Here is a 24,083-nt window from a genome sequence, read left to right on the forward strand (position 1 = left end):
GCCTGTCTCTCTCTGTCTATTTCTCCTCTCCAGCCTGTCTCGATCTGTTTCTCCTTTCCAGCCTGTCTCTCTCTGTCTGTTTCTCCTCTCCAGCATGTCTTTCTCTGTCTGTTTCTCCTCTCCAGCCTGTCTCTCTCTGTCTATTTCTCCTCTCCAGCCTGTCTCGATCTTTTCTCCTCTCCAGCCTGTATTTCTGTCTGTTTCTCCTGTCCTCTCTGTCAGTTTCTCTTGTCCAGCCTGTCTCGATCTGTTTCTCCTCTCCAGCCTGTCTCGATCAGTTTCTCCACTCCAGCCTGTCTCTGTCCGTTTCTCCTCTCCAGATTGTCTCGATCTGTTTCTCCTCTCCAGCCTGTCTCTGTCCGTTTCTTCTCTCCAGATTGTCTCGATCTGTTTCTCCTTTCCAGCCTGTCTCTCTCTGTCTGTTTCTCCTCTCCAGCGTGTCTCTGTCTGTTACTCCTCTCCAGCGTGTCTCTGTCTCTTTCTCCTCTCCAGCCTGTCTCTGTCTGTCTTTCTCCTCTCCAGCCTGTCTCTCTGTCTGTTTCTCCTATCCAGCCTGTCTCTCTCTGTCTGTTGACCCTATCCAGCCTGTCTCTCTGTGTCTGTTTCTCCTCTCCAGCCTGCCTCTCTCTGTCTGTCTTTCTCCTCTCCAGCCTGTCGTTCTCTGTCTGTTTCTTTTCTACAGCCTGTCTCGCTCTGTCTGTTTCCCCTATCCAGCCTGTCTCGATCTGTTTCTCCTCTCCAGCCTGTCTCTGTCTGTCTTTCTCCTCTCCAGTGTGTCTCTGTCTGTTACTCCTCTCCAGCCTGTCTCTGTCTGTTTCTCCTTTCCAGCCTGTCTCTCTCTGTCTGTTTCTCCTCTCCAGCCTGTCTCTGTCTGTTTCTCCTCTCCAGCCTGTCTCTGTCTGTTTCTCCTCTCCAGCCTGTCTCTCTCAGTCTGTTTCTCCTCTCCAGCCTGTCTCTGTCCGTTTCTCCTCTCCAGCCTGTCTCTGTCCGTTTCTCCTCTCCAGAATGTCTCGATCTGTTTCTCCTCTCCAGCCTGTCTCGATCTGTTTCTCCTCTCCAGCCTGTCTCTCTCTGTCTGTTTCTCCTCTCCAGCCTGTCGTTCTGTCTGTTTCTCCTCTCCAGCCTGTCTTTCTCTGTCTGTTTCTCCTCTCCAGCATGTCTCTCTCTGTCTGTTTCTCCTCTCCAGCCTGTCTCGATCTGTTTCTCCTCTCCAGCCTGTCTTTCTGTCTGTTTCTCCTCTCCAGCCTGTCTCGATCAGTTTCTCCTCTCCAGCCTGTCTTTCTCTGTCTGTTTCTCCTATCCAGCCTGTCTCTCTCTGTCTGTTTCTCCTCTCCAGCCTGTCTCTCTCTGTCTGTTTCTCCTCTCCAGCCTGTCGTTCTCTGTCTGTTTCTCCTCTCCAGCCTGTCTCTCTGTCTGTCTGTTTCTCCTCTCCAGCCTGTCTCTCTGTCTGTCTGTTTCTCCTCTCCAGCCTGTCTCTCTCTGTCTATTTCTCCTCTCCAGCCTGTCTCGATCTGTTTCTCCTTTCCAGCCTGTCTCTCTCTGTCTGTTTCTCCTCTCCAGCATGTCTTTCTCTGTCTGTTTCTCCTCTCCAGCCTGTCTCTCTCTGTCTATTTCTCCTCTCCAGCCTGTCTCGATCTTTTTCTCCTCTCCAGCCTGTATTTCTGTCTGTTTCTCCTGTCCTCTCTGTCAGTTTCTCCTGTCCAGCCTGTCTCGATCTGTTTCTCCTCTCCAGCCTGTCTCGATCAGTTTCTCCACTCCAGCCTGTCTCTGTCCGTTTCTCCTCTCCAGATTGTCTCGATCTGTTTCTCCTCTCCAGCCTGTCTCTGTCCGTTTCTTCTCTCCAGATTGTCTCGATCTGTTTCTCCTTTCCAGCCTGTCTCTCTCTGTCTGTTTCTCCTCTCCAGCGTGTCTCTGTCTGTTACTCCTCTCCAGCGTGTCTCTGTCTCTTTCTCCTCTCCAGCCTGTCTCTGTCTGTCTTTCTCCTCTCCAGCCTGTCTCTCTGTCTGTTTCTCCTATCCAGCCTGTCTCTCTCTGTCTGTTGACCCTATCCAGCCTGTCTCTCTGTGTCTGTTTCTCCTCTCCAGCCTGCCTCTCTCTGTCTGTCTTTCTCCTCTCCAGCCTGTCGTTCTCTGTCTGTTTCTTTTCTACAGCCTGTCTCGCTCTGTCTGTTTCCCCTATCCAGCCTGTCTCGATCTGTTTCTCCTCTCCAGCCTGTCTTTCTCTGTCTGTTTCTCCTCTCCAGCCTGTCTCTGTCTGTCTTTCTCCTCTCCAGCGTGTCTCTGTCTGTTACTCCTCTCCAGCCTGTCTCTGTCTGTCTTTCTCCTCTCCAGCCTGTCTCTGTCTGTTTCTCCTCTCCAGTCTGTCTTTCTCTGTCTGTTTCTCCTCTCCAGCCTGTCTCGATCTGTTTCTCCTCTCCAGCCTGTCTCGATCTGTTTCTCCTCTCCAGCCTGTCTCTCTCTGTCTGTTTCTCCTCTCCAACCTTTCTTTCTCTGTCTGGTTCTTCTCTCCAGCCTGTCTTTCTCTGTCTGTTTCTCCTCTCCAGCCTGTCTCTGTCCGTTTCTCCTCTCCAGCCTGTCTCTGTCCGTTTCTCCTCTCCAGAATGTCTCGATCTGTTTCTCCTCTCCAGCCTGTCTCGATCTGTTTCTCCTCTCCAGCCTGTCTCTCTCTGTCTGTTTCTCCTCTCCAGCCTGTCGTTCTGTCTGTTTCTCCTCTCCAGCCTGTCTTTCTCTGTCTGTTTCTCCTCTCCAGCATGTCTCTCTCTGTCTGTTTCTCCTCTCCAGCCTGTCTCGATCTGTTTCTCCTCTCCAGCCTGTCTTTCTGTCTGTTTCTCCTCTCCAGCCTGTCTCGATCAGTTTCTCCTCTCCAGCCTGTCTTTCTCTGTCTGTTTCTCCTATCCAGCCTGTCTCTCTCTGTCTGTTTCTCCTCTCCAGCCTGTCTCTCTCTGTCTGTTTCTCCTCTCCAGCCTGTCGTTCTCTGTCTGTTTCTCCTCTCCAGCCTGTCTCTCTGTCTGTCTGTTTCTCCTCTCCAGCCTGTCTCTCTGTCTGTCTGTTTCTCCTCTCCAGCCTGTCTCTCTCTGTCTATTTCTCCTCTCCAGCCTGTCTCGATCTGTTTCTCCTTTCCAGCCTGTCTCTCTCTGTCTGTTTCTCCTCTCCAGCCTGTCTCTCTCTGTCTGTTTCTCCTCTCCAGCCTGTCTGTCTCTCTGTCTGTTTCTCCTCTCCAGCATGTCTTTCTCTGTCTGTTTCTCCTCTCCAGCCTGTCTCTCTCTGTCTATTTCTCCTCTCCAGCCTGTCTCGATCTTTTTCTCCTCTCCAGCCTGTATTTCTGTCTGTTTCTCCTGTCCTCTCTGTCAGTTTCTCCTGTCCAGCCTGTCTCGATCTGTTTCTCCTCTCCAGCCTGTCTCGATCAGTTTCTCCACTCCAGCCTGTCTCTGTCCGTTTCTCCTCTCCAGATTGTCTCGATCTGTTTCTCCTCTCCAGCCTGTCTCTGTCCGTTTCTTCTCTCCAGATTGTCTCGATCTGTTTCTCCTTTCCAGCCTGTCTCTCTCTGTCTGTTTCTCCTCTCCAGCGTGTCTCTGTCTGTTACTCCTCTCCAGCGTGTCTCTGTCTCTTTCTCCTCTCCAGCCTGTCTCTGTCTGTCTTTCTCCTCTCCAGCCTGTCTCTCTGTCTGTTTCTCCTATCCAGCCTGTCTCTCTCTGTCTGTTGACCCTATCCAGCCTGTCTCTCTGTGTCTGTTTCTCCTCTCCAGCCTGCCTCTCTCTGTCTGTCTTTCTCCTCTCCAGCCTGTCGTTCTCTGTCTGTTTCTTTTCTACAGCCTGTCTCGCTCTGTCTGTTTCCCCTATCCAGCCTGTCTCGATCTGTTTCTCCTCTCCAGCCTGTCTTTCTCTGTCTGTTTCTCCTCTCCAGCCTGTCTCTGTCTGTCTTTCTCCTCTCCAGTGTGTCTCTGTCTGTTACTCCTCTCCAGCCTGTCTCTGTCTGTTTCTCCTTTCCAGCCTGTCTCTCTCTGTCTGTTTCTCCTCTCCAGCCTGTCTCTGTCTGTTTTTCCTCTCCAGCCTGTCTCTGTCTGTTTCTCCTCTCCAGCCTGTCTCTCTCAGTCTGTTTCTCCTCTCCAGCCTGTCTCTGTCCGTTTCTCCTCTCCAGCCTGTCTCTGTCCGTTTCTCCTCTCCAGAATGTCTCGATCTGTTTCTCCTCTCCAGCCTGTCTCGATCTGTTTCTCCTCTCCAGCCTGTCTCTCTCTGTCTGTTTCTCCTCTCCAGCCTGTCGTTCTCTGTCTGTTTCTCCTCTCCAGCCTGTCTCTCTGTCTGTCTGTTTCTCCTCTCCAGCCTGTCTCTGTGCGTTTCTCCTCTCCAGCCTGTCTCGATCTGTTTCTCCTTTCCAGCCTGTCTGTCTCTCTGTCTGTTTCTCCTCTCCAGCCTGTCTTTCTCTGTCTGTTTCTCCTATCCAGCCTGTCTCTCTCTGTCTGTTTCTCCTCTCCAGCATGTCTCCCTCTGTCTGTTTCTCCTCTCCAGCCTGTCTCGATCTGTTTCTCCTCTCCAGCCTGTCTTTCTGTCTGTTTCTCCTCTCCAGCCTGTCTCGATCAGTTTCTCCTCTCCAGCCTGTCTTTCTCTGTCTGTTTCTCCTATCCAGCCTGTCTCTCTCTGTCTGTTTCTCCTCTCCAGCCGGTCTCTCTCTGTCTGTTTCTCCTCTCCAGCCTGTCTCTCTCTGTTTCTCCTCTCCAGAATGTCTCGATCTGTTTCTCCTCTCCAGCCTGTCTCGATCTGTTTCTCCTTTCCAGCCTGTCTCTCTCTGTCTGTTTCTCCTCTCCAGCCTGTCGTTCTCTGTCTGTTTCTCCTCTCCAGCCTGTCTCTCTGTCTGTCTGTTTCTCCTCTCCAGCCTGTCTCTCTCTGTCTATTTCTCCTCTCCAGCCTGTCTCGATCTGTTTCTCCTTTCCAGCCTGTCTCTCTCTGTCTGTTTCTCCTCTCCAGCCTGTCTCTCTCTGTCTGTTTCTCCTCTCCAGCCTGTCTGTCTCTCTGTCTGTTTCTCCTCTCCAGCCTGTCTGTCTCTCTGTCTGTTTCTCCTCTCCAGCCTGTCTTTCTCTGTCTGTTTCTCCTCTCCAGCCTGTCTCTCTCTGTCTTTTTCTCCTCTCCAGCCTGTATTTCTGTCTGTTTCTCCTGTCCTCTCTGTCAGTTTCTCCTGTCCAGCCTGTCTCGATCTGTTTCTCCTCTCCAGCCTGTCTCGATCAGTTTCTCCACTCCAGCCTGTCTCTGTCCGTTTCTTCTCTCCAGATTGTCTCGATCTGTTTCTCCTTTCCAGCCTGTCTCTCTCTGTCTGTTTCTCCTCTCCAGCGTGTCTCTGTCTGTTACTCCTCTCCAGCGTGTCTCTGTCTGTCTTTCTCCTCTCCAGCCTGTCTCTGTCTGTCTTTCTCCTATCCAGCCTGTCTCTCTCTGTCTGTTGACCCTATCCAGCCTGTCTCTCTGTGTCTGTTTCTCCTCTCCAGCCTGCCTCTCTCTGTCTGTCTTTCTCCTCTCCAGCCTGTCGTTCTCTGTCTGTTTCTTTTCTACAGCCTGTCTCGCTCTGTCTGTTTCCCCTATCCAGCCTGTCTCGATCTGTTTCTCCTCTCCAGCCTGTCTTTCTCTGTCTGTTTCTCCTCTCCAGCCTGTCTCTGTCTGTCTTTCTCCTCTCCAGCGTGTCTCTGTCTGTTACTCCTCTCCAGCCTGTCTCTGTCTGTCTTTCTCCTCTCCAGCCTGTCTCTGTCTGTTTCTCCTCTCCAGTCTGTCTTTCTCTGTCTGTTTCTCCTCTCCAGCCTGTCTCGATCTGTTTCTCCTCTCCAGCCTGTCTCTCTCTGTCTGTTTCTCCTCTCCAACCTTTCTTTCTCTGTCTGGTTCTTCTCTCCAGCCTGTCTTTCTCTGTCTGTTTCTCCTCTCCTGCCTGTCTTTGTCTGTTTCTCCTCTCCAGCCTGTCTCTGTCTGTTTCTCCTCTCCAGCCTGTCTGTCTGTTTCTCCCCCCCAGTCCAGCCTGTCCCTCTCTTTTCTCCTCTCCAGCCTGTCTGTCTGTTTCTCCCCCCAGTCCAGCCTGTCTCTGCCATTCTCTTTTTATTATCTTTCCACACACAGGTAAAAGGCATCATTCATTGGAAAAATAAATAGTTTTAAGAATGGTCCTCTATTTTCTCTGAAATTAGATTAGTGTACACTTAGTGTACAAAACATTAAGAACACCTTCCTAATATTGAGTTGTATTCCCCCGTCTTGCCCTCAGAACAACTGCAATTCTTTGGGGCATGGAGTCTACAAGGTGTTGCAAGCATTCCACGGAGAAGCTGGCCCATGTTGACTCCAATGCTTCCCACAGTTGTGTCAAGTTGGCTGGATGTCCTTTGGGCAGTGGACTATTCTTGATACACACAGGAAACTGTTGAGCGTTAAAAAACAGCAGCGTTGCAGTTCTTGACCCACTCAAACTGGTGTGCCTGTTACCAAATAGCATACCCCTTTCAAAGGCACTTAAATGTTTTTTTTAACTGGTCTTCTCCTGAAGTGGATTTAACAGGAGACATCAATAAGGGATCCTTATCTTTCACCTGGACTCACCTGGTCAGTCTGTCATGGAAGGAGCATGTTTGTACACTCAGTGTATGTGCTGTAGTCCATTGTGCAGCCGGAGTTACTCAAAACGCAACTGATCTCAAAAATCTATCACCCATGTACTGTAGGCAGACTGTTGGCTCACCTACTTTCCAGACCACAAACCTGCAAAGGCCCGCTTTACCCTCGGCCGTCCCCTTTTAACTGCTTCCCTCCCTCCCTCCTCTTAGAGAGAGAGACACCATGTCCTCAGCCCTTCCACTCTACTTCTGTCCTCCTCTTAAATCCCAGAGTTTATGCAGATTTCATCAGAGTTTGTCCTGGCCCCCTAATAAAGTGTCAGAGTAATTAAATACCATATTTCTAGCAGGAGCGTCCATGCATCTCCAACTGTCTCTTTGTCTCTGCTGGAGGACATGATTAACCCGGTGGATGGTTGTACCAAAAGAGAGAGAGGGGGGGAGACAACTGATTTATCCTCCCCACAGTTTAGCTGGACCATCAATCAGGAAGCACCGACACAGCAGCTTAGCCAATCAGGAGAGAGCGACATACTGTAGAACAGGGCTGTTAAAACGCTCACCACACCAGTAGCTTAATAGCGAAAACTATCAGAAAGTCATCTGGGCGAAGTGTATAATGTTGCAACATTCACATCGCAGACTCTGTAGGCGGCGTAGAAATGTTTTAAAAGTGAACCTTTTCAACAAGTGTCCAGCCAGGAGACTGACTGATATCCTCGGAGTTGCTAAGTGAACACTGAACTAACCTTTACATTTTTAATCTTCGGTATATCAGTAAATTATGAATCAACTTAATATTAATTTAACAGTGTATTCTAGTGTTCGGTGTCTGTGTACAGTAGCTACTGTACTGGCTTGTGTGTTTGTGTTCTGTTTCTCTTTCCAATTTGAAGAGTGTAGGCATGACACTCGTTCAAAGTTACACGCTTGGATGTTGTATTACTTCAAGTTCAAAACATCGATCTCTCCCCCCAGTACCCATCATTTGTGTGTGTGTGTGTGTGTGTGTGTGTGTGTGTGTGTGTGTGTGTGTGGTTCTAACCCGGTTCTATCTTTCTCCCCAGAACCCGTCAGTGCCACCTGCTGCTGGACGTGTTCAACTCAACAGAACATGAGTTGATGGTCAGCGCTAACAACAACCAGGACCTGGTGCTGCACCCCTCAGAGTGTCAGAGGTATGTGACCTTTAACCTGCCCGTTCACAGGGAGCCAGTGGATAACAGTCCATTCCATGTGTTAAATGTATATACATTGTGGGCCAGGTTTCTGGTTTGAACATGAGCACGTAAATGAATGAACGTATATGAACACAAACTCAAATCCAACCAGTCAGAGTCATATGAGTGAACGATATACACTGAGTGTACAAACCATTAGGAAAATGTGCTCTTTGACTTGGTGAATCCAGGTGAAACCCAAGATCCCTTATTTATGTCCCATATTGATGAGACATAGATTGTGTATGTGTGCCATTCAGAGGGTGAATGGGCAAGACAAAATATTGATGTGCCTTTGAACGGGGTATGGTAGTAGGTGCCAGGCGCACCGGTTTGTGACAAGAACTGCAATGTTGCTGGGGTTTTCACACTCAACAGTTTCCCGTGTGTATCAAGAATGGTTCACCACCCAAAGGACATCCAGCCAACTTGACACAATTGTGGGAAGCATTGGAGTGAACATGGGCCAGCATCACTGTGGAATGGTTTCTGCACCCTGTGGAGTCCATGGCCTGGTGGCAAAGGGGGGGTGCAACTGAATATTAGGAAAGTGTTCTGAATGTTTTGTATACTGTGACCAAGCCCATGTTCTGTGTGTGTATCATGTGACATTTATAGCCTACATATAGCCTGCAGTGTATCTTCTATCTTCAGGTTCTTTAAACAGCGTTCTAATTGCCGGAGTTGGGTTAATGAGACTGTAATGGCTAAGTATGGATTCGTGCCGACGGGTCAACGCTGTCTTGTTGACCTAACCATGGTAGTTAGGTCCATTATTGACATCCCGCTCTGGGGTGTTTTCCTGGGGGTCAATAACGACAGCCTCTGGAGCCGCTCTTTAAAGGGGTAGTACACCCAAATGTTCAAAATGACATTGGTTTCCTTACCCTGTAAGAAGACTATTGACAAGGTGAACTAACCAAATCACGGACTGCTGTCTTAATTTGGCCATAGGCTGCTTACAGGGTAAAGAAACCAATTCATCATTTTGTGATTTGGGTGAACTATGCCTTTAAAATCTTCCTTTACTAGATAACCTAAACTTTCTAAATATGTCTATGGAGCTGCTCATGTCACTGGAGTTTAGTATGAGACAAGAGATTAATGTTGATTTTGAACACTAAGTGGGGGCTCAATCAGTAGCTAGCTGTATCTCTCAACACACATTCCTTCTGCATTGATGTAGACATGTCGGACATTTGTTTACATTGAGAGCTGCTGTACGTCTTGACATGGGATTATTCTGACTCTCTCACTTCCTCTCCCTTTCTCTTCCCCCTCTCCATCTCTGAATCTCTCTCTCTGCCTCTGTTCCTCTCCTCTCTTCCCCTCTCCATCTCTGAATCTCTCTCTCTGCCTCTGTTCTTCTCCTCTCTTCCCCTCTCCATCTCTGAACCTCTCTCTCTGCCTCTGTTCCTCTCCTCTCTTCCCCTCTCCATCTCTGAACCTCTCTCTCTGCCTCTGTTCCTCTCCTCTCTTCCCCTCTCCATCTCTGAATCTCTCTCTCTGCCTCTGTTCCTCTCCTCTCTTCCCCTCCATCTCTGAACCTCTCTCTCTGCCTCTGTTCCTCTCCTCTCTTCCCCTCCATCTCTGAACCTCTCTCTCTGCCTCTGTTCCTCTCCTCTCTTCCCCTCTCCATCTCTGAATCTCTCTCTCTGCCTCTGTTCCTCTCCTCTCTTCCCCTCTCCATCTCTGAATCTCTCTCTCTGCCTCTGTTCCTCTCCTCTCTTCCCCTCTCCACCTCTGAACCTCTCTCTCTGCCACTGTTCCTCTCCTCTCTTCCCCTCTCCATCTCTGGACCTCTCTCTCTGCCTCTGTTCCTCTCCTCTCTTCCCCCTCTCCATCTCTGAACCTCTCTCTCTGCCTCTGTTCCTCTCCTCTCTTCCCCTCTCCACCTCTGAACCTCTCTCTCTGCCACTGTTCCTCTCCTCTCTTCCCCTCTCCATCTCTGGACCTCTCTCTCTGCCTCTGTTCCTCTCCTCTCTTCCCCCTCTCCATCTCTGAACCTCTCTCTCTGCCTCTGTTCCTCTCCTCTCTTCCCCTCTCCATCTCTGAACCTCTCTCTCTGCCTCTGTTCCTCTCCTCTCTTCCCCTCTCCATCTCTGAATCTCTCTCTGCCTCTGTTCCTCTCCTCTCTTCCCCTCCATCTCTGAACCTCTCTCTCTGCCTCTGTTCCTCTCCTCTCTTCCCCTCCATCTCTGAACCTCTCTCTCTGCCTCTGTTCCTCTCCTCTCTTCCCCTCTCCATCTCTGAATCTCTCTCTCTGCCTCTGTTCCTCTCCTCTCTTCCCCTCTCCATCTCTGAATCTCTCTCTCTGCCTCTGTTCCTCTCCTCTCTTCCCCTCTCCACCTCTGAACCTCTCTCTCTGCCTCTGTTCTTCTCCTCTGTTCCCCCTCTCCATCTCTGGACCTCTCTCTCTGCCTCTGTTCCTCTCCTCTCTTCCCCCTCTCCATCTCTGAACCTCTCTCTCTGCCTCTGTTCCTCTCCTCTCTTCCCCCTCTTCCCCCTCTCCATCTCTGAAACTCTCTCTCTGTCTCTGTTCCTCTCCTCTCTTCCCCTCCATCTCTGAATCTCTCTCTCTTCCTCTGTTCCCCCTCTCTCTTCCCCTTCATCTCTGAATCTCTCTCTCTGCCTCTGTTCCTCTCCTCTCTTCCCCTCCATCTCTGAACCTCTCTCTCTGCCTCTGTTCTTCTCCTCTCTTCCCCCTCTCCATCTCTGAACCTCTCTCTCTGCCTCTGTTCTTCTCCTCTCTTCCCCTCTCCATCTCTGAACCTCTCTCTCTGCCTCTGTTCCTCTCCTCTCTTCCCCTCCATCTCTGAATCTCTCTCTCTGCCTCTGTTCCTCTCCTCTCTTCCCCCTCTCCATCTCTGAACCTCTCTCTCTGCCTCTGTTCCTCTCCTCTCTTCCCCTCTCCATCTCTGAACCTCTCTCTCTGCCTCTGTTCCTCTCCTCTCTTCCCCTCTCCATCTCTGAACCTCTCTCTCTGCCTCTGTTCCTCTCCTCTCTTCCCCTCTCCATCTCTGAATCTCTCTCTCTGCCTCTGTTCCTCTCCTCTCTTCCCTCCATCTCTGAACCTCTCTCTCTGCCTCTGTTCCTCTCCTCTCTTCCCCCTCTCCATCTCTGAACCTCTCTCTCTGCCTCTGTTCCTCTCCTCTCTTCCCCTCTCCATCTCTGAACCTCTCTCTGCCTCTGTTCCTCTCCTCTCTTCCCCTCTCCATCTCTGAACCTCTCTCTCTGCCTCTGTTCCTCTCCTCTCTTCCCCTCTCCATCTCTGAATCTCTCTCTCTGCCTCTGTTCCTCTCTTCCCCTCTCCATCTCTGAACCTCTCTCTCTGCCTCTGTTCCTCTCCTCTCTTCCCCCTCTCCATCTCTGAACCCCTCTCTCTGCCTCTGTTCTTCTCCTCTCTTCCCCCTCTCCATCTCTGGACCTCTCTCTCTGCCTCTGTTCCTCTCCTCTCTTCCCCCTCTCCATCTCTGAACCCCTCTCTCTGCCTCCGTTCCCCTCTTCTCTTCCCCCTCTCCATCTCTGAACCTTTCTCTCTGCCTCTGTTCTTCTCCTCTCTTCCCCCTCTCCATCTCTGAACCTCTCTCTCTGCCTCTGTTCCTCTCCTCTCTTCCCCCTCTCCATCTCTGAACCTCTCTCTCTGCCTCTGTTCCTCTCCTCTCTTCCCCCTCTCCATCTCTGAACCTCTCTCTCTGCCTCTGTTCTTCTCCTCTCTTCCCCCTCTCCATCTCTGAACCCCTCTCTCTGCCTCTGTTCTTCTCCTCTCTCCCCCTCTCCATCACTGAACCTCTCTCTCTGCCTCTGTTCCTCTCCTCTCTTCCCCCTCTCCATCTCTGAACCTCTCTCTCTGCCTCTGTTCCTCTCCTTTCTTCCCCCTCTCCATCTCTGAACCTCTCTCTCTGCCTCTGTTCCTCTCCTCTCTTCCCCCTCTCCATCTCTGAACCTCTCTCTCTGCCTCTGTTCCTCTCCTTTCTTCCCCCTCTCCATATCTGAACCTCTCTCTGCCTCCGTTCCTCTCCTCTCTTCCCCCTCTTCATCTCTGAACCTCTCTCTGCCTCCATTCCTCTCCTCTTTTCTCCCTCTCCATCTCTGAACCTCTGCCACCGTTCCTCTCCTCTCTTCTCCCTCTCCATCTCTGAACCTCTCTCTGCCTCCGTTCCTCTCCTCTCTTCTGCACACTGCTTGTTATTCCTCTGAACAAGTTATGCCTCCTGTCACAGCTGTCTCTGAGGAGCGTCCTTCCTCCTGCTATGAATGCGGGTGGGGAGGTGTGTGTGTGTGTACACCGTGTGTGACCCACAAGCCTTACTCTACAGGAGAGGAATGTTCTCTTACAGCCTGCATCTGAGACAACACAGGGTGGTGTGGGGCTGTTCCTTACTCTACAGGAGAGGAATGTTCTCTTACAGCCTGCATCTGAGACAACACAGGGTGGTGTGTGGCTGTTCCTTACTCTACAGGAGAGGAATGTTCTCTTACAGCCTGCATCTGAGACAACACAGGGTGGTGTGGGGTTTTTCCTTACTCTACAGGAGATGAATGTTCTCTTACAGCCTGCATCTGAGACAACACAGGGTGGTGTGGGGCTGTTCCTTACTCTACAGGAGAGGAATGTTCTCTTACAGCCTGCATCTGAGACAACACAGGGTGGTGTGGGGCTGTTCCTTACTCTACAGGAGAGGAATGTTCTCTTACAGCCTGAATCTGAGACAACACAGGGTGGTGTGGGGCTGTTCCTTACTCTACAGGAGAGGAATGTTCTCTTACAGCCTGCATCTGAGACAACACAGGGTGGTGTGGGGCTGTTCCTTACTCTACAGGAGAGGAATGTTCTCTTACAGCCTGCATCTGAGACAACACAGGGTGGTGTGGGGCTGTTCCTTACTCTACAGGAGAGGAATGTTCTCTTACAGCCTGCATCTGAGACAACACAGGGTGGTGTGTGGCTGTTCCTTACTCTACAGGAGAGGAATGTTCTCTTACAGCCTGCATCTGAGACAACACAGGTTAGTGTGGGGTTTTTCCTTACTCTACAGGAGAGGAATGTTCTCTTACAGCCTGCATCTGAGACAACACAGGGTGGTGTGGGGCTGTTCCTTACTCTACAGGAGAGGAATGTTCTCTTACAGCCTGCATCTGAGACAACACAGGGTGGTGTGGGGCTGTTCCTTACTCTACAGGAGAGGAATGTTCTCTTACAGCCTGCATCTGAGACAACACAGGGTGGTGTGGGGCTGTTCCTTACTCTACAGGAGAGGAATGTTCTCTTACAGCCTGCATCTGAGACAACACAGGGTGGTGTGGGGCTGTTCCTTACTCTACAGGAGAGGAATGTTCTCTTACAGCCTGAATCTGAGACAACACAGGGTGGTGTGGGGCTGTTCCTTACTCTACAGGAGAGGAATGTTCTCTTACAGCCTGCATCTGAGACAACACAGGGTGGTGTGGGGCTGTTCCTTACTCTACAGGAGAGGAATGTTCTCTTACAGCCTGCATCTGAGACAACACAGGGTGGTGTGGGGCTGTTCCTTACTCTACAGGAGAGGAATGTTCTCTTACAGCCTGCATCTGAGACAACACAGGGTGGTGTGTGGCTGTTCCTTACTCTACAGGAGAGGAATGTTCTCTTACAGCCTGCATCTGAGACAACACAGGGTGGTGTGTGGCTGTTCCTTACTCTACAGGAGAGGAATGTTCTCTTACAGCCTGCATCTGAGACAACACAGGGTGGTGTGTGGTTGTTCCTTACTCTACAGGAGAGGAATGTTCTCTTACAGCCTGCATCTGAGACAACACAGGGTGGTGTGGGGCTGTTCCTTACTCTACAGGAGAGGATTGTTCTCTTATAGCCTGCATCTGAGACAACACAGGGTGGTGTGTGGCTGTTCCTTACTCTACAGGAGAGGAATGTTCTCTTACATCCTGCATCTGAGACAACACAGGGTGGTGTGGGGCTGTTCCTTACTCTACAGGAGAGGAATGTTCTCTTACAGCCTGCATCTGAGACAACACAGGGTGGTGTGGGGCTGTTCCTTACTCTACAGGAGAGGAATGTTCTCTTACAGCCTGCATCTGAGACAACACAGGGTGGTGTGTGGTTGTTCCTTACTCTACAGGAGAGGAATGTTCTCTTACAGCCTGCATCTGAGACAACACAGGGTGGTGTGGGGTTGTTCCTTACTCTACAGGAGAGGAATGTTCTCTTACAGCCTGCATCTGAGACAACACAGGGTGGTGTGTGGTTGTTCCTTACTCTACAGGAGAGGAATGTTCTCTTACAGCCTGCATCTGAGACAACACAGGGTGGTGTGGGGCTGTTCCTTACTCTACAGGAGAGGAATGTTCTCTTACAGCCTGCATCTGAGACAACACAGGGTGGTGTGGGGTTGTTCCTTACTCTACATGAGAGGAATGTTCTCTTACAGCCTGCATCTGAGACAACACAGGGTGGTGTGGGGCTGTTCCTTACTCTACAGGAGAGGAATGTTCTCTTACAGCCTGCATCTGAGACAACACAGGGTGGTGTGGGGCTGTTCCTTACTCTACAGGAGAGGAATGTTCTCTTACAGCCTGCATCTGAGACAACACAGGGTGGTGTGGGGCTGTTCCTTACTCTACAGGAGAGGAATGTTCTCTTACAGCCTGCATCTGAGACAACACAGGGTGGTGTGGGGCTGTTCCTTACTCTACAGGAGAGGAATGTTCTCTTACAGCCTGCATCTGAGACAACACAGGGTGGTGTGTGGCTGTTCCTTACTCTACAGGAGAGGAATGTTCTCTTACAGCCTGCATCTGAGACAACACAGGGTGGTGTGGGGCTGTTCCTTACTCTACAGGAGAGGAATGTTCTCTTACAGCCTGCATCTGAGACAACACAGGGTGGTGTGGGGTTGTTCCTTACTCTACAGGAGAGGAATGTTCTCTTTACAGCCTGCATCTGAGACAACACAGGGTGGTGTGGGGCTGTTCCTTACTCTACAGGAGAGGAATGTTCTCTTACAGCCTGCATCTGAGACAACACAGGGTGGTGTGTGGCTGTTCCTTACTCTACAGGAGAGGATTGTTCTCTTACAGCCTGCATCTGAGACAACACAGGGTGGTGTGGGGATGTTCTTTTCAGCCACACAGCCAAATAGCGGAATATTCTCACACTATCCTTGTGTTGGACTATTGGAATCTCTCTAGAAATGGTTAGTCTAACATGTTTATCTTTCTTATTCTCTACATGGCTGGTTCATAAGTTAGGTCCATTTTGCTGTTGCAAAGATAGAGGTTGGTCTCCTAGCTTTTCCAGGAAAGTGACAGTAAGACTTTGGACCGCCCTGTTCTCCTGTCTATGGTAACACGTTAGGAAGGAGGAACCCACTGCCTTCGGAGAGGTCTGGTCAAGAGGTCGCGCTGTCTTTTAAAGACTTTTAATTCAAAGTGTGCATGTGAGCCGGTTACAGGCAGGTCAGCAGTTCATTTTTAATCGCTGGTATTACAGCCGCAGTGGAGACACAGAGCTCTGAATCCTGCCTGAGCTTCCATATATTAGAACAGGAAAACACTCCCAGTGACCTGAAGCCCTGGTTTCTATAATATATGAAGGTAAATAGTCTGTATTATATTTAATACAGTTTATTATCAACGTCTTTGATTTTTGTTTATTTCTATAATTGTCAAATGTTTTCTCTGTTTTTTGGGATATTAACAAAAACACTTCATCTGTTTAAATAGTGCTATTGAATATGTTTAACGTTACCTTGGAAATCTTTATTTGCATAAGTACAACTCGAGCGCGGCTGCTCGTGTGTGTGTGTGTGCGCCGCTTCTCGTGTGTGTGTATGTGTGTGTGTGTGTGTGTGTGTGTTTGTGTGTGTGTGTGTGTGTGTGTGTGTGTGTGTGTGCGCTCGCGGCTGCTCGTGTGCGAGTTCATTGAAGAAGGAAAGAGGTCTTGTTCACTTCATCTTCTCCCATCTTCCAACGCTCAGCCTTCCAGATCTTTACCACTCATTCCTGTTCATTACAGCTGAAAGACAGATGAGAGGTGCAGGAGATATGAATGAAAATGGCCCCTCTGATGTTTGGAAGCCCTAGAAAGCTCAAACACCGACCTCTTGTCAGCCTCTTCAACCAAAGCTCCTTTTGTCTCTCTCTCTTTGTATATGAGCACCATGGGGAAAAGGGAGAATAGAGAGAGCAGGACTTGTCTATTGTAGTTTGGTTGTTTTGTCTTGATTTGAATGGGCAGCCACAATGTTATTCATGACTTTAATGAAATTCACAGCATGAGATCTCAAGGGATCATAACCCACAGTTAAAATGAAACCCCTTCACGCAGACCTGAATAAAGGTAAATAAACCACTGTAGGGGGGACAGGTGACGTTCTTGTCGATGAAATACACGTTGCCAGTTTATTAGGTACACCTTCTAGTACCGGGTCCGACCCCCCTTTGCCTCCGGAACAGCCTGAAGTCTTCGGGGGCATGGACACGTTGCTCAATTGGTATCAAGGGACCTAACATGTGCCAGGAAAACATCCCCACACCATTACACCACCACCACCAGCCTGTACCGTTGGCACCAGGCAAGGATATGGCCATGGACTCATGCTGCTTACGCCAAATCCTGACTCTGCCGTCAGCATGACGCAACAGGAACCGGGAATCGTCGGACCAGGCAATGGTTTTCCGCTCCTCAATTGTCCAGTGTTGGTGGTGCCCACTGGAGCCACTTCTTGTTTGTAGCTGATAGGAGTGGAACCCGGTGTGGTCGTCTGCTGCTTGAGCCCGTCCGTGACAAGGACCAACGAGTTGTGGGTTCTGAGATCCTGTTTGGACACACCACTGTGTTGTTTGTGGCCCTTCTCTTAGCTTGCACGACTCTTGCCATTCTCCTTCGACCTCTCTCTCTGCTGACTGGATGTGTTTGGTTTCACACCATTCTCTGTAAACCCTAGACACGATCATGCATGAATAGCCCAGGAGGCCACACTTTTCAAACGTACTGGAAGCAGCACAACTAACTCTCACAATCATACTGTGCTCATTCGCTTAGGTCACTCATTTTGCCTATTCAAACGTTCAATCAAACAGGAACCGAATACCTCGATTACTGTCTGCCTGCTTTATATAGCAAGCCACGTCCACGTGCCTCACAGTCTGTAGGAGCGAACTCTTGTGAACGGGGTGGTGTACCTAATAAACTGGCAACTGAGTGTCAGACATCACGACCGCTTCCAAACAAACTACTATAAGAAACGTGTGCCCTAGGCCTAAAGAAGCCCTAATTCTAATGAATCTGGAGAAGAAGAGCCAACAGCCATTCTCCCTTAGTTGGTTGTTGAACTCCATACTGACTTCGTAGAGTGTGTGTGTGTGTGTGTGCGTGCGTGCTGTGCCGTGTGTTTGTGTGCATGTGTAGGTGTCGTGTGTGAGTTGAGCCCCTGAAGTATCAGTTTAATCTGTAACTGACTGCCAGACAGGAAAGATCCCTGAGGGGCTTCTTTTTATATCTCTGTCTCTTCTGTGTGAACAAAAGCTCAGGGTGAACGTCCTTCACTGGAGTATCTCATGATAGTCTCCATAATATCCTTTCAGGTTTTTTGCTCCATTCATCCTGCAGACTGCTGTTATTTCCTGCATGGCCTGAAACCTCTGTCTGAATCACAGGTCTTTCCTGAGGTTTTGTTCTTTCAGCACTGAAGTGGTGGCCCATTGAGTTGCTCGGTCTGTTTACAGACATGGATGATGGAGAACTTTGAAACAACATCCCATAGCGCCGCCATCTGAAATTAATCTTTCCACACTTACTGCCTGATGACGTTTACACTCATGGCCCCCATTCCAGCATTGGGGAACATCCTGTTCCCCCCTCCTTCCTTATTTCCTGCAATTCTACACATTTTGTCTTGGGGTGCAAAGAAAATATTGCAGTTTTAAAGCTAATTTTCTTGAAACTCTAAACATGGGGCGGCAGGTAGCCTAGTGGTTATAGTGTTGGGCCAGTACCTTGTTGTGACAAGGTAGTGGTGGTATACAGAAGATAGCCCTATTCGGTAAAATACCAAGTCCATATTATGGTAAGAACAGCTCAAATAAGCAAAGAGAAACAACAGTCCATCATTAAATTAAGACATGAGGTTCAGTCAATCTGGAAAATTTCAAGATCTTTGAAAGTTTCTTCAAGTGCAGTCGCAAAAACAGTCATGCATTATGATGAAACTGGCTCTCATGAGGACCGCCAGACCAAGAGTTAACTCTGCTGCAGAGGACAAGTTCATTAGAGTTAACCGCACCTCAGATTGCAGCCCAAATAAATGCTTCACAGAGTTCAAGTAAAGGACACAACTCAACATCAACTGTTCAGAAGAGACTGCATGAATCAGGCCTTCATTGTCGAATTGCTGTTAAGAAACCACTCCTAAAGGACACCAATAAGAAGAGACTTGCTTGGGCCAAGAAACACGAGCAACAAACATTGGTCTGATGATTCCAAATGTGAGATTTGGTTCAGTTTAATATTGTGGAAAGAATGTTGCTTCCATCAATGTAATTGTCTGCATCATTTCCAATCCCCCATATATTTTTGTTGGTTAATATTTATATATACATATACATACACACATGCATATATCTTGTTATTAGTCTCACCCTTCAGCTCTATTCAACCCCTCCCATATATCTCTTAACATCATCCATTTTGGATTTCTATTTGCCATATATTTTTCAACTTTTATTTAATTTATTTTTATTTCACCTTTATTTAACCAGGTAGGCTAGTTGAGAACAAGTTCTCATTTGCAACTGCGACCTGGCCAAGATAAAGCATAGCAATTCGACACATACAACAACACAGAGTTACACATGGAATAAACAAAACATAGTCAATAATACAGTAGAACAAAATAAAATAAAACGTCTATATACAGTGAGTGCAAATGAGGTAAGATAAGGGAGTTAAGGCAATAAATAGGCCATGGTGGCGAAGTAATTACAATATAGCAATTAAACACTGGAATGGTAGATGTGCAGATGATGAATGTGCAAGTAGAGATACTGTGGTGTAAAGGAGCAAGTTAAATAAATAAATACTGTATGGGGATGAAGTAGGTAGATAGATAGGCTGTTTACAGATGGGCTATGTACAGGTGCAGTGATCTGTGAGCTGCTCTGACAGCTGGTGCTTAAAGCTAGTGAGGGAGATATGAGTCTCCAGCTTCAGAGATTTTTGCAGTTCGTTCCAGTCATTGGCAGCAGGGAACTGGAAGGAAAGACGACCAAAGGAGGAATTGGCTTTGGGGGTACTAGTGAGATGTACCTGCTGGAGCACGTGCTACGAGTGGGTGCAGCTATGGTGAACAGTGAGCTGAGATAAGGCGGGGCTTTACCTAGCAGAGACTTGTAGATAACCTGTAGCCAGTGAGTTTGACGACGAATATGAAGCGATGGCCAACCAACGAGAGCGTACAGGTCGCAATGGTGGGTAGTGTATGGGGCTTTGGTGACAAAACGGATGGCACTGTGATGGACTGCATCCAGTTTGTTGAGTAGAGTGTTGGAGGCTATTTTATAGATGAAATCACCGAAGTCGAGGATCGGTAGGATATGCTGTGCAGTGATGCTTCACAAAAGTATTGAACCTTTCTATTCCCATAGCTTCTACAGATTGTAAATTAAAAATAACTATTATATTATTGATTGATTGACTATGGCTTTTCAAATCACCCAGCATTGCTATCTGCAGCGGTAGTTCTAGGCAAATGTTGCAATTCTTCAGCCATTCCTGGACCTGTGACCAAAAACGAGCTACATATGGACAATACCAAAATACATGATCTAATGACTCTGCCTCCTCACAGCAGAATCTGCAGAGCTGTGAAGATTGTATCCCCCATATATATAACATTCTATTGGTTGCAAGAATTTTGTATAGTAATTTAAATTGAAAAATGTGAAGATTTGAATCCGGCGTTGTTTTGCGTATCAATTCCTAAACCATGTGCCATGGAATGTGTACATCGAAAATCTCTTCCCAACTATCTTGGATTTATATGGCACAGCTGTCAGTTTTTTGGTCCTTAAATAAAATTGGTATATGTTTTTATTTATCACACTTTTCTTTAACCATTTACAGTGAGGCAAAAAAGTATGTAGTCAGCCACCAATTGTGCAAGTTCTCCCACTTAAAAAGATGAGAGGCCTGTAATTATCATCATAGGTACACTTCAACTATGACAAACAAAATTGAAAATATGATGGCAAGTTCAACAGCACAGGGACTCCGATTAATTATTAATTGTACACCACCTCCCTGTAACAACTTGATAGGCCATTCTAAACAACACTGAGTCAGTGTATTGGTAATAGCCCCCTTATTACCTAAGAGGTTCTGATGGAGTGCCCTGCCTGCATATTGACAAAGGATGTGTCTCAAATGGCACCCTATTCCCTATATAGTGCCCAAGGCTGCATGCACATTTCGCCATACTTTCTCCCATCTGTCGGTGCAGTAGAACTGGCAGACACCCTAGCCAAAAGACCTCCGGATGTAGCATCCAGATGCCTTCTAATAGGGCTCTGTATACATCTAACATCAAAGGATATGATGTTCCAGGTGATGCCCAGGGTGCTGCTGATCATGGAGGCCTGGGCGTGAAGCCTCTCCTCCTCCAGTAGTTTGGGGTTGGTGTAGCGCACGGCTTCCTGGTCCGGCTGGGGCAACGTATGAAAGTCGAACTTAGCCACCTGGATCGCCTTCCTAGAGGGGAGGGAGAGAGAAGAGCAACAGTACAACAAAAACATTTTACATTAAAAATACAAGTCTTGACTAAAAACGGTGGCCTGAAAAGAATTACACTCTTCTATGATATATACATCGATCAAGTGTTTAAACTCCACCAACGAAACTAGATAATCACATTTTAAAATGTTCAGGAGAGAATTCCAGTACCACGGTGCTAAGTACAGTACAAATAGATTAATTAAAAATCCTAAAATGTGATTTTCTGGATTTTTTTTTCTCATTTTGTCCATCATAGCTGAAGTGTACCTATGATGAAAATTACAGGCCTCTCTCATCATTTTACGTGGGAGACCTTGCACAATTGGTGGCTGACTAAATACTTTTTTGCCCCACTGTATTTTAAGAATCCTATTTCTTATTTTTCATATTTAGCTATTAGTATTTGTAGTAATGTAGGCAATGTATGAAAAGGATTTTACCTCTCACCAGTCTCGCCATTATCAAAATTACATTATTACAAGCAATTATATTAGCAAACAATTGTTGTGAATTACCCTCTATTGTCCCTAACATCTTTTACTCCTTCGCAACAGTTGTGAGATACACACTGTCTACACTATTATTCTACAGTGTAGGAAATAGTAAACCTAAAGAAAAAGTCTTGAATGAGTAGGTGTGTCCATACTTTTGACTAGTACTGGATGGGGACCCTCATGCCGACCCCTCGGAGGGAGGGGCCCGCCCAACAGTTTGGGAACCACTGATTTAAAAGACACTAGGCTCATTTACAAATGCAATATTATCAGCCTATGTTTTAGCCTTTTTTCTTTACAGACATGAATGTTTTGCCAGCATGTGCTTCCCATAACCATTATCTATTTTCTTCCACGCATGGGATGGTGGCCCGCATATGTTCTGTGTCATCCAGTAGCTTCTTCTGGCTGACACACCCCTCTCAGAGGTGTTTCCTCTGTGACAGAGATGAGACCTGATTGTTCTTCGAGGTTCACTTCCTACTAGGGAAGGTTCTCTTAACATCCAGGGTCGAAACACCTCAGTGATGCTGGGTGAATTTGCTGTGAGGAGAAATGTTTTTTTTTTTCCTAAACATGTTTAGTTTGGGTCCATCTGGGGACACACATTCATTATGGACATGTAATGGTATTTTTTATAGATGCTCCCCCCTCCCTAACTAGCTCCCTTAAGGACAAGGAATGGGTTAAGGAATGGGTTTAGTTATGGGAACATCTACATCCCTGCTCACTCACCCATATTGAGAGAGAGCATCAAAATGTAAGTTGAGTATTGTTGCTGTAATAGCAAAACACATTAAAGGGACATTTCCAAATGTTTCAACTTCACATTCCAATGTCTCCAGCACCACCCCAACATTAACATGGGAAAATGGGTCGTTTCTATGTTGTTATAGTAAAAAAAGAGAAAGGTAATTGCTTCCAATGACATCATCAACCAATTAGTAGGCAATGCCTACTCACAATTGGTCAAAATCGCACGATGCACACCGATGAGGTCATCGGAAGCACTTATCGTCCTCTATATTTTTACTACAAAACATAGAAATGCACTATTTTCACATATGTTCATGCTGGCGTGGTGCTGGAGATGATGAAAATGAAGTTGAAAAATTGTGAAGTTTCAGTTTTTAAGAATCATATTATATTTTTGTTTTGGCTTCTGAACCTTCTAAACAGTCTGTTAGTTTACCCTCAGGGCCAGGCAACATATCTTTTTAACACAATCCCATTCATTCACAGCCATAATCTTATATAGTTGAAACCATGACAGAGGTTTTATCATTAGATCCTCCAAGCCACTAGATAATTTACTAATGAAGCGAATAATTCACCAGATTTCAACATCGTACAGTATGTTCTCAGAGCTTTGTTTGTCTGCATTGAGAGAAACCCCGTGCTCTATACTGTCCCTCCCTGCAAACTCTGCATCGACTGAATTTAAATAGCATCTTGATCAATGCATTAGCAGATTCCTGCACTGAGGCATATCCATACTGTATATCCATACTGTAATTGTTTGTATAGATCTGTCTCTACAGCAGCCAATCCGATAGAAGTGTGTGTGTGTGTGTGTGTGTGTGTGTGTGTGTCAGAAAGAGCAGGACCGTTATTGATGGAGGTGGAGTCAGTGCTGAGGCTGTTGCTGGTAACCGGGGGTTACGGGGAGTCAGCCACATGCAGTCTATAAATAGCGTGTTGCTCTTGCCTGCCTCCGCACAGCCCGCCTCCGCACAGCCCACCTCCACTCTCAGCACATGAGCTCAAGCATGTGAGCTAAAAATAGAACACTGGGCTCACAAACACTCAGTCACACCACACACACACACACCACACACACACACATCTCTTCCTCTCAGTTTCTCCCCAGTGCAATCACTGGCTGTTAGAGCTGCAGCAACAGTGCTTTGATAAAAACACTTCTCTTTTTTCACTTTTTCTATCTCTCTTTTTTCTCTCCCACTCCAACCCTCTTTCTCTCTCTCTAATGGATTCCTATGCAGGTTAAGATGAACTATTCTGCACTGCTGTTTGAATAATCAGAGGAAAATGTAGACATGCTGTGTGTGTGGATAATTCTAATTTGTAACATTTGTAGATCTAAACTGGGAGAAACAGCCGACATAATTGCATGATGAGATTATGATATACATCTGTCTGTGAGTGAAAAGGGGGATTGTAGTTGTCGGGTTCCTTTTTTCCACTGTCTTCTTCTTACCCACTCCCATGATGCAATGCTACACAGTGTGTGTGTGTGTGTGTGTGTGTGTGTGTGTGTGTGTGTGTGTGTGTGTGTGTGTGTGTGTGTGTGTGTGTGTGTGTGTGCATGCGTGCGGGTGTCCCTCCCTGCATCAGTGTTTTTTCTCTTTCCATGTTGGAGCTCCAAGCCCGAAGTATTCAGGCGAACCAAGACTTACTGCAATCAGATGATTCACAGCATCTCAGAGCCTGAAATGGACACAATCTAATGTGGTTATCAGATAAAATCATGTGCTCTTAGTTTGGTCCGAGGCGTCACACCGTTTAAACTCATCGAGGTCATTCCACAGAGATCTGTCTTCTATCAGGACCATGTTATAACACCCATAAAGTAGACCTGGCTGTTAGAGACGATGGCCCCTTGTGTGTGTTTAGAACCATGTTTGATTTGGAAATTAGTTTTTTGCATATCCCAACTCCCCCTGAGACACCGAACGGCGACTCTGGAGCAATTTGTGTTAAGTGCCTTGCCCATCTGCAGATTCTTCACCTTGTCGGCTCGGGGATCTGATCTGTGCTGATATTTATAGTATAGAAATATACACTGACTATACAAAACATCAGGAACAACTTCCTAATATTGAGTTGCACCACATTTGCCTGCAGAACAGACTCAATTCGTTGGGACATGGACTCGACAAGGTGTCGAAACCGTTCCACAGGGATGCTGGCCCATGTTGACTCCAATGCTTCCAACAGTTGTGTCAAGTTAACTGGATATCCTTTCGATGGTGGACCATTTCCAGTAACATTGCAGGTCAT

The 24,083-nt window shown here is 47.6% G+C and overlaps 1 protein-coding gene across 2 annotated transcripts in view; it reads left to right on the forward strand.

The window, feature by feature from the left end:
• LOC135549826 (trafficking protein particle complex subunit 9-like) overlaps positions 1-24,083 on the forward strand; it is a 367,075-nt gene that overhangs the window by 222,203 nt on the left and 120,789 nt on the right. For both annotated transcript variants that reach the window (XM_064980154.1, XM_064980155.1), the window contains one exon: positions 7,647-7,757. In XM_064980154.1, coding sequence (XP_064836226.1) covers positions 7,647-7,757 — 111 coding nt within the window. The remainder of the gene's footprint in view (positions 1-7,646; positions 7,758-24,083) is intronic.

This window comes from Oncorhynchus masou, chromosome 12 (assembly GCF_036934945.1).
Source record: "Oncorhynchus masou masou isolate Uvic2021 chromosome 12, UVic_Omas_1.1, whole genome shotgun sequence".
Lineage (NCBI taxonomy): Eukaryota > Metazoa > Chordata > Actinopteri > Salmoniformes > Salmonidae > Oncorhynchus > Oncorhynchus masou.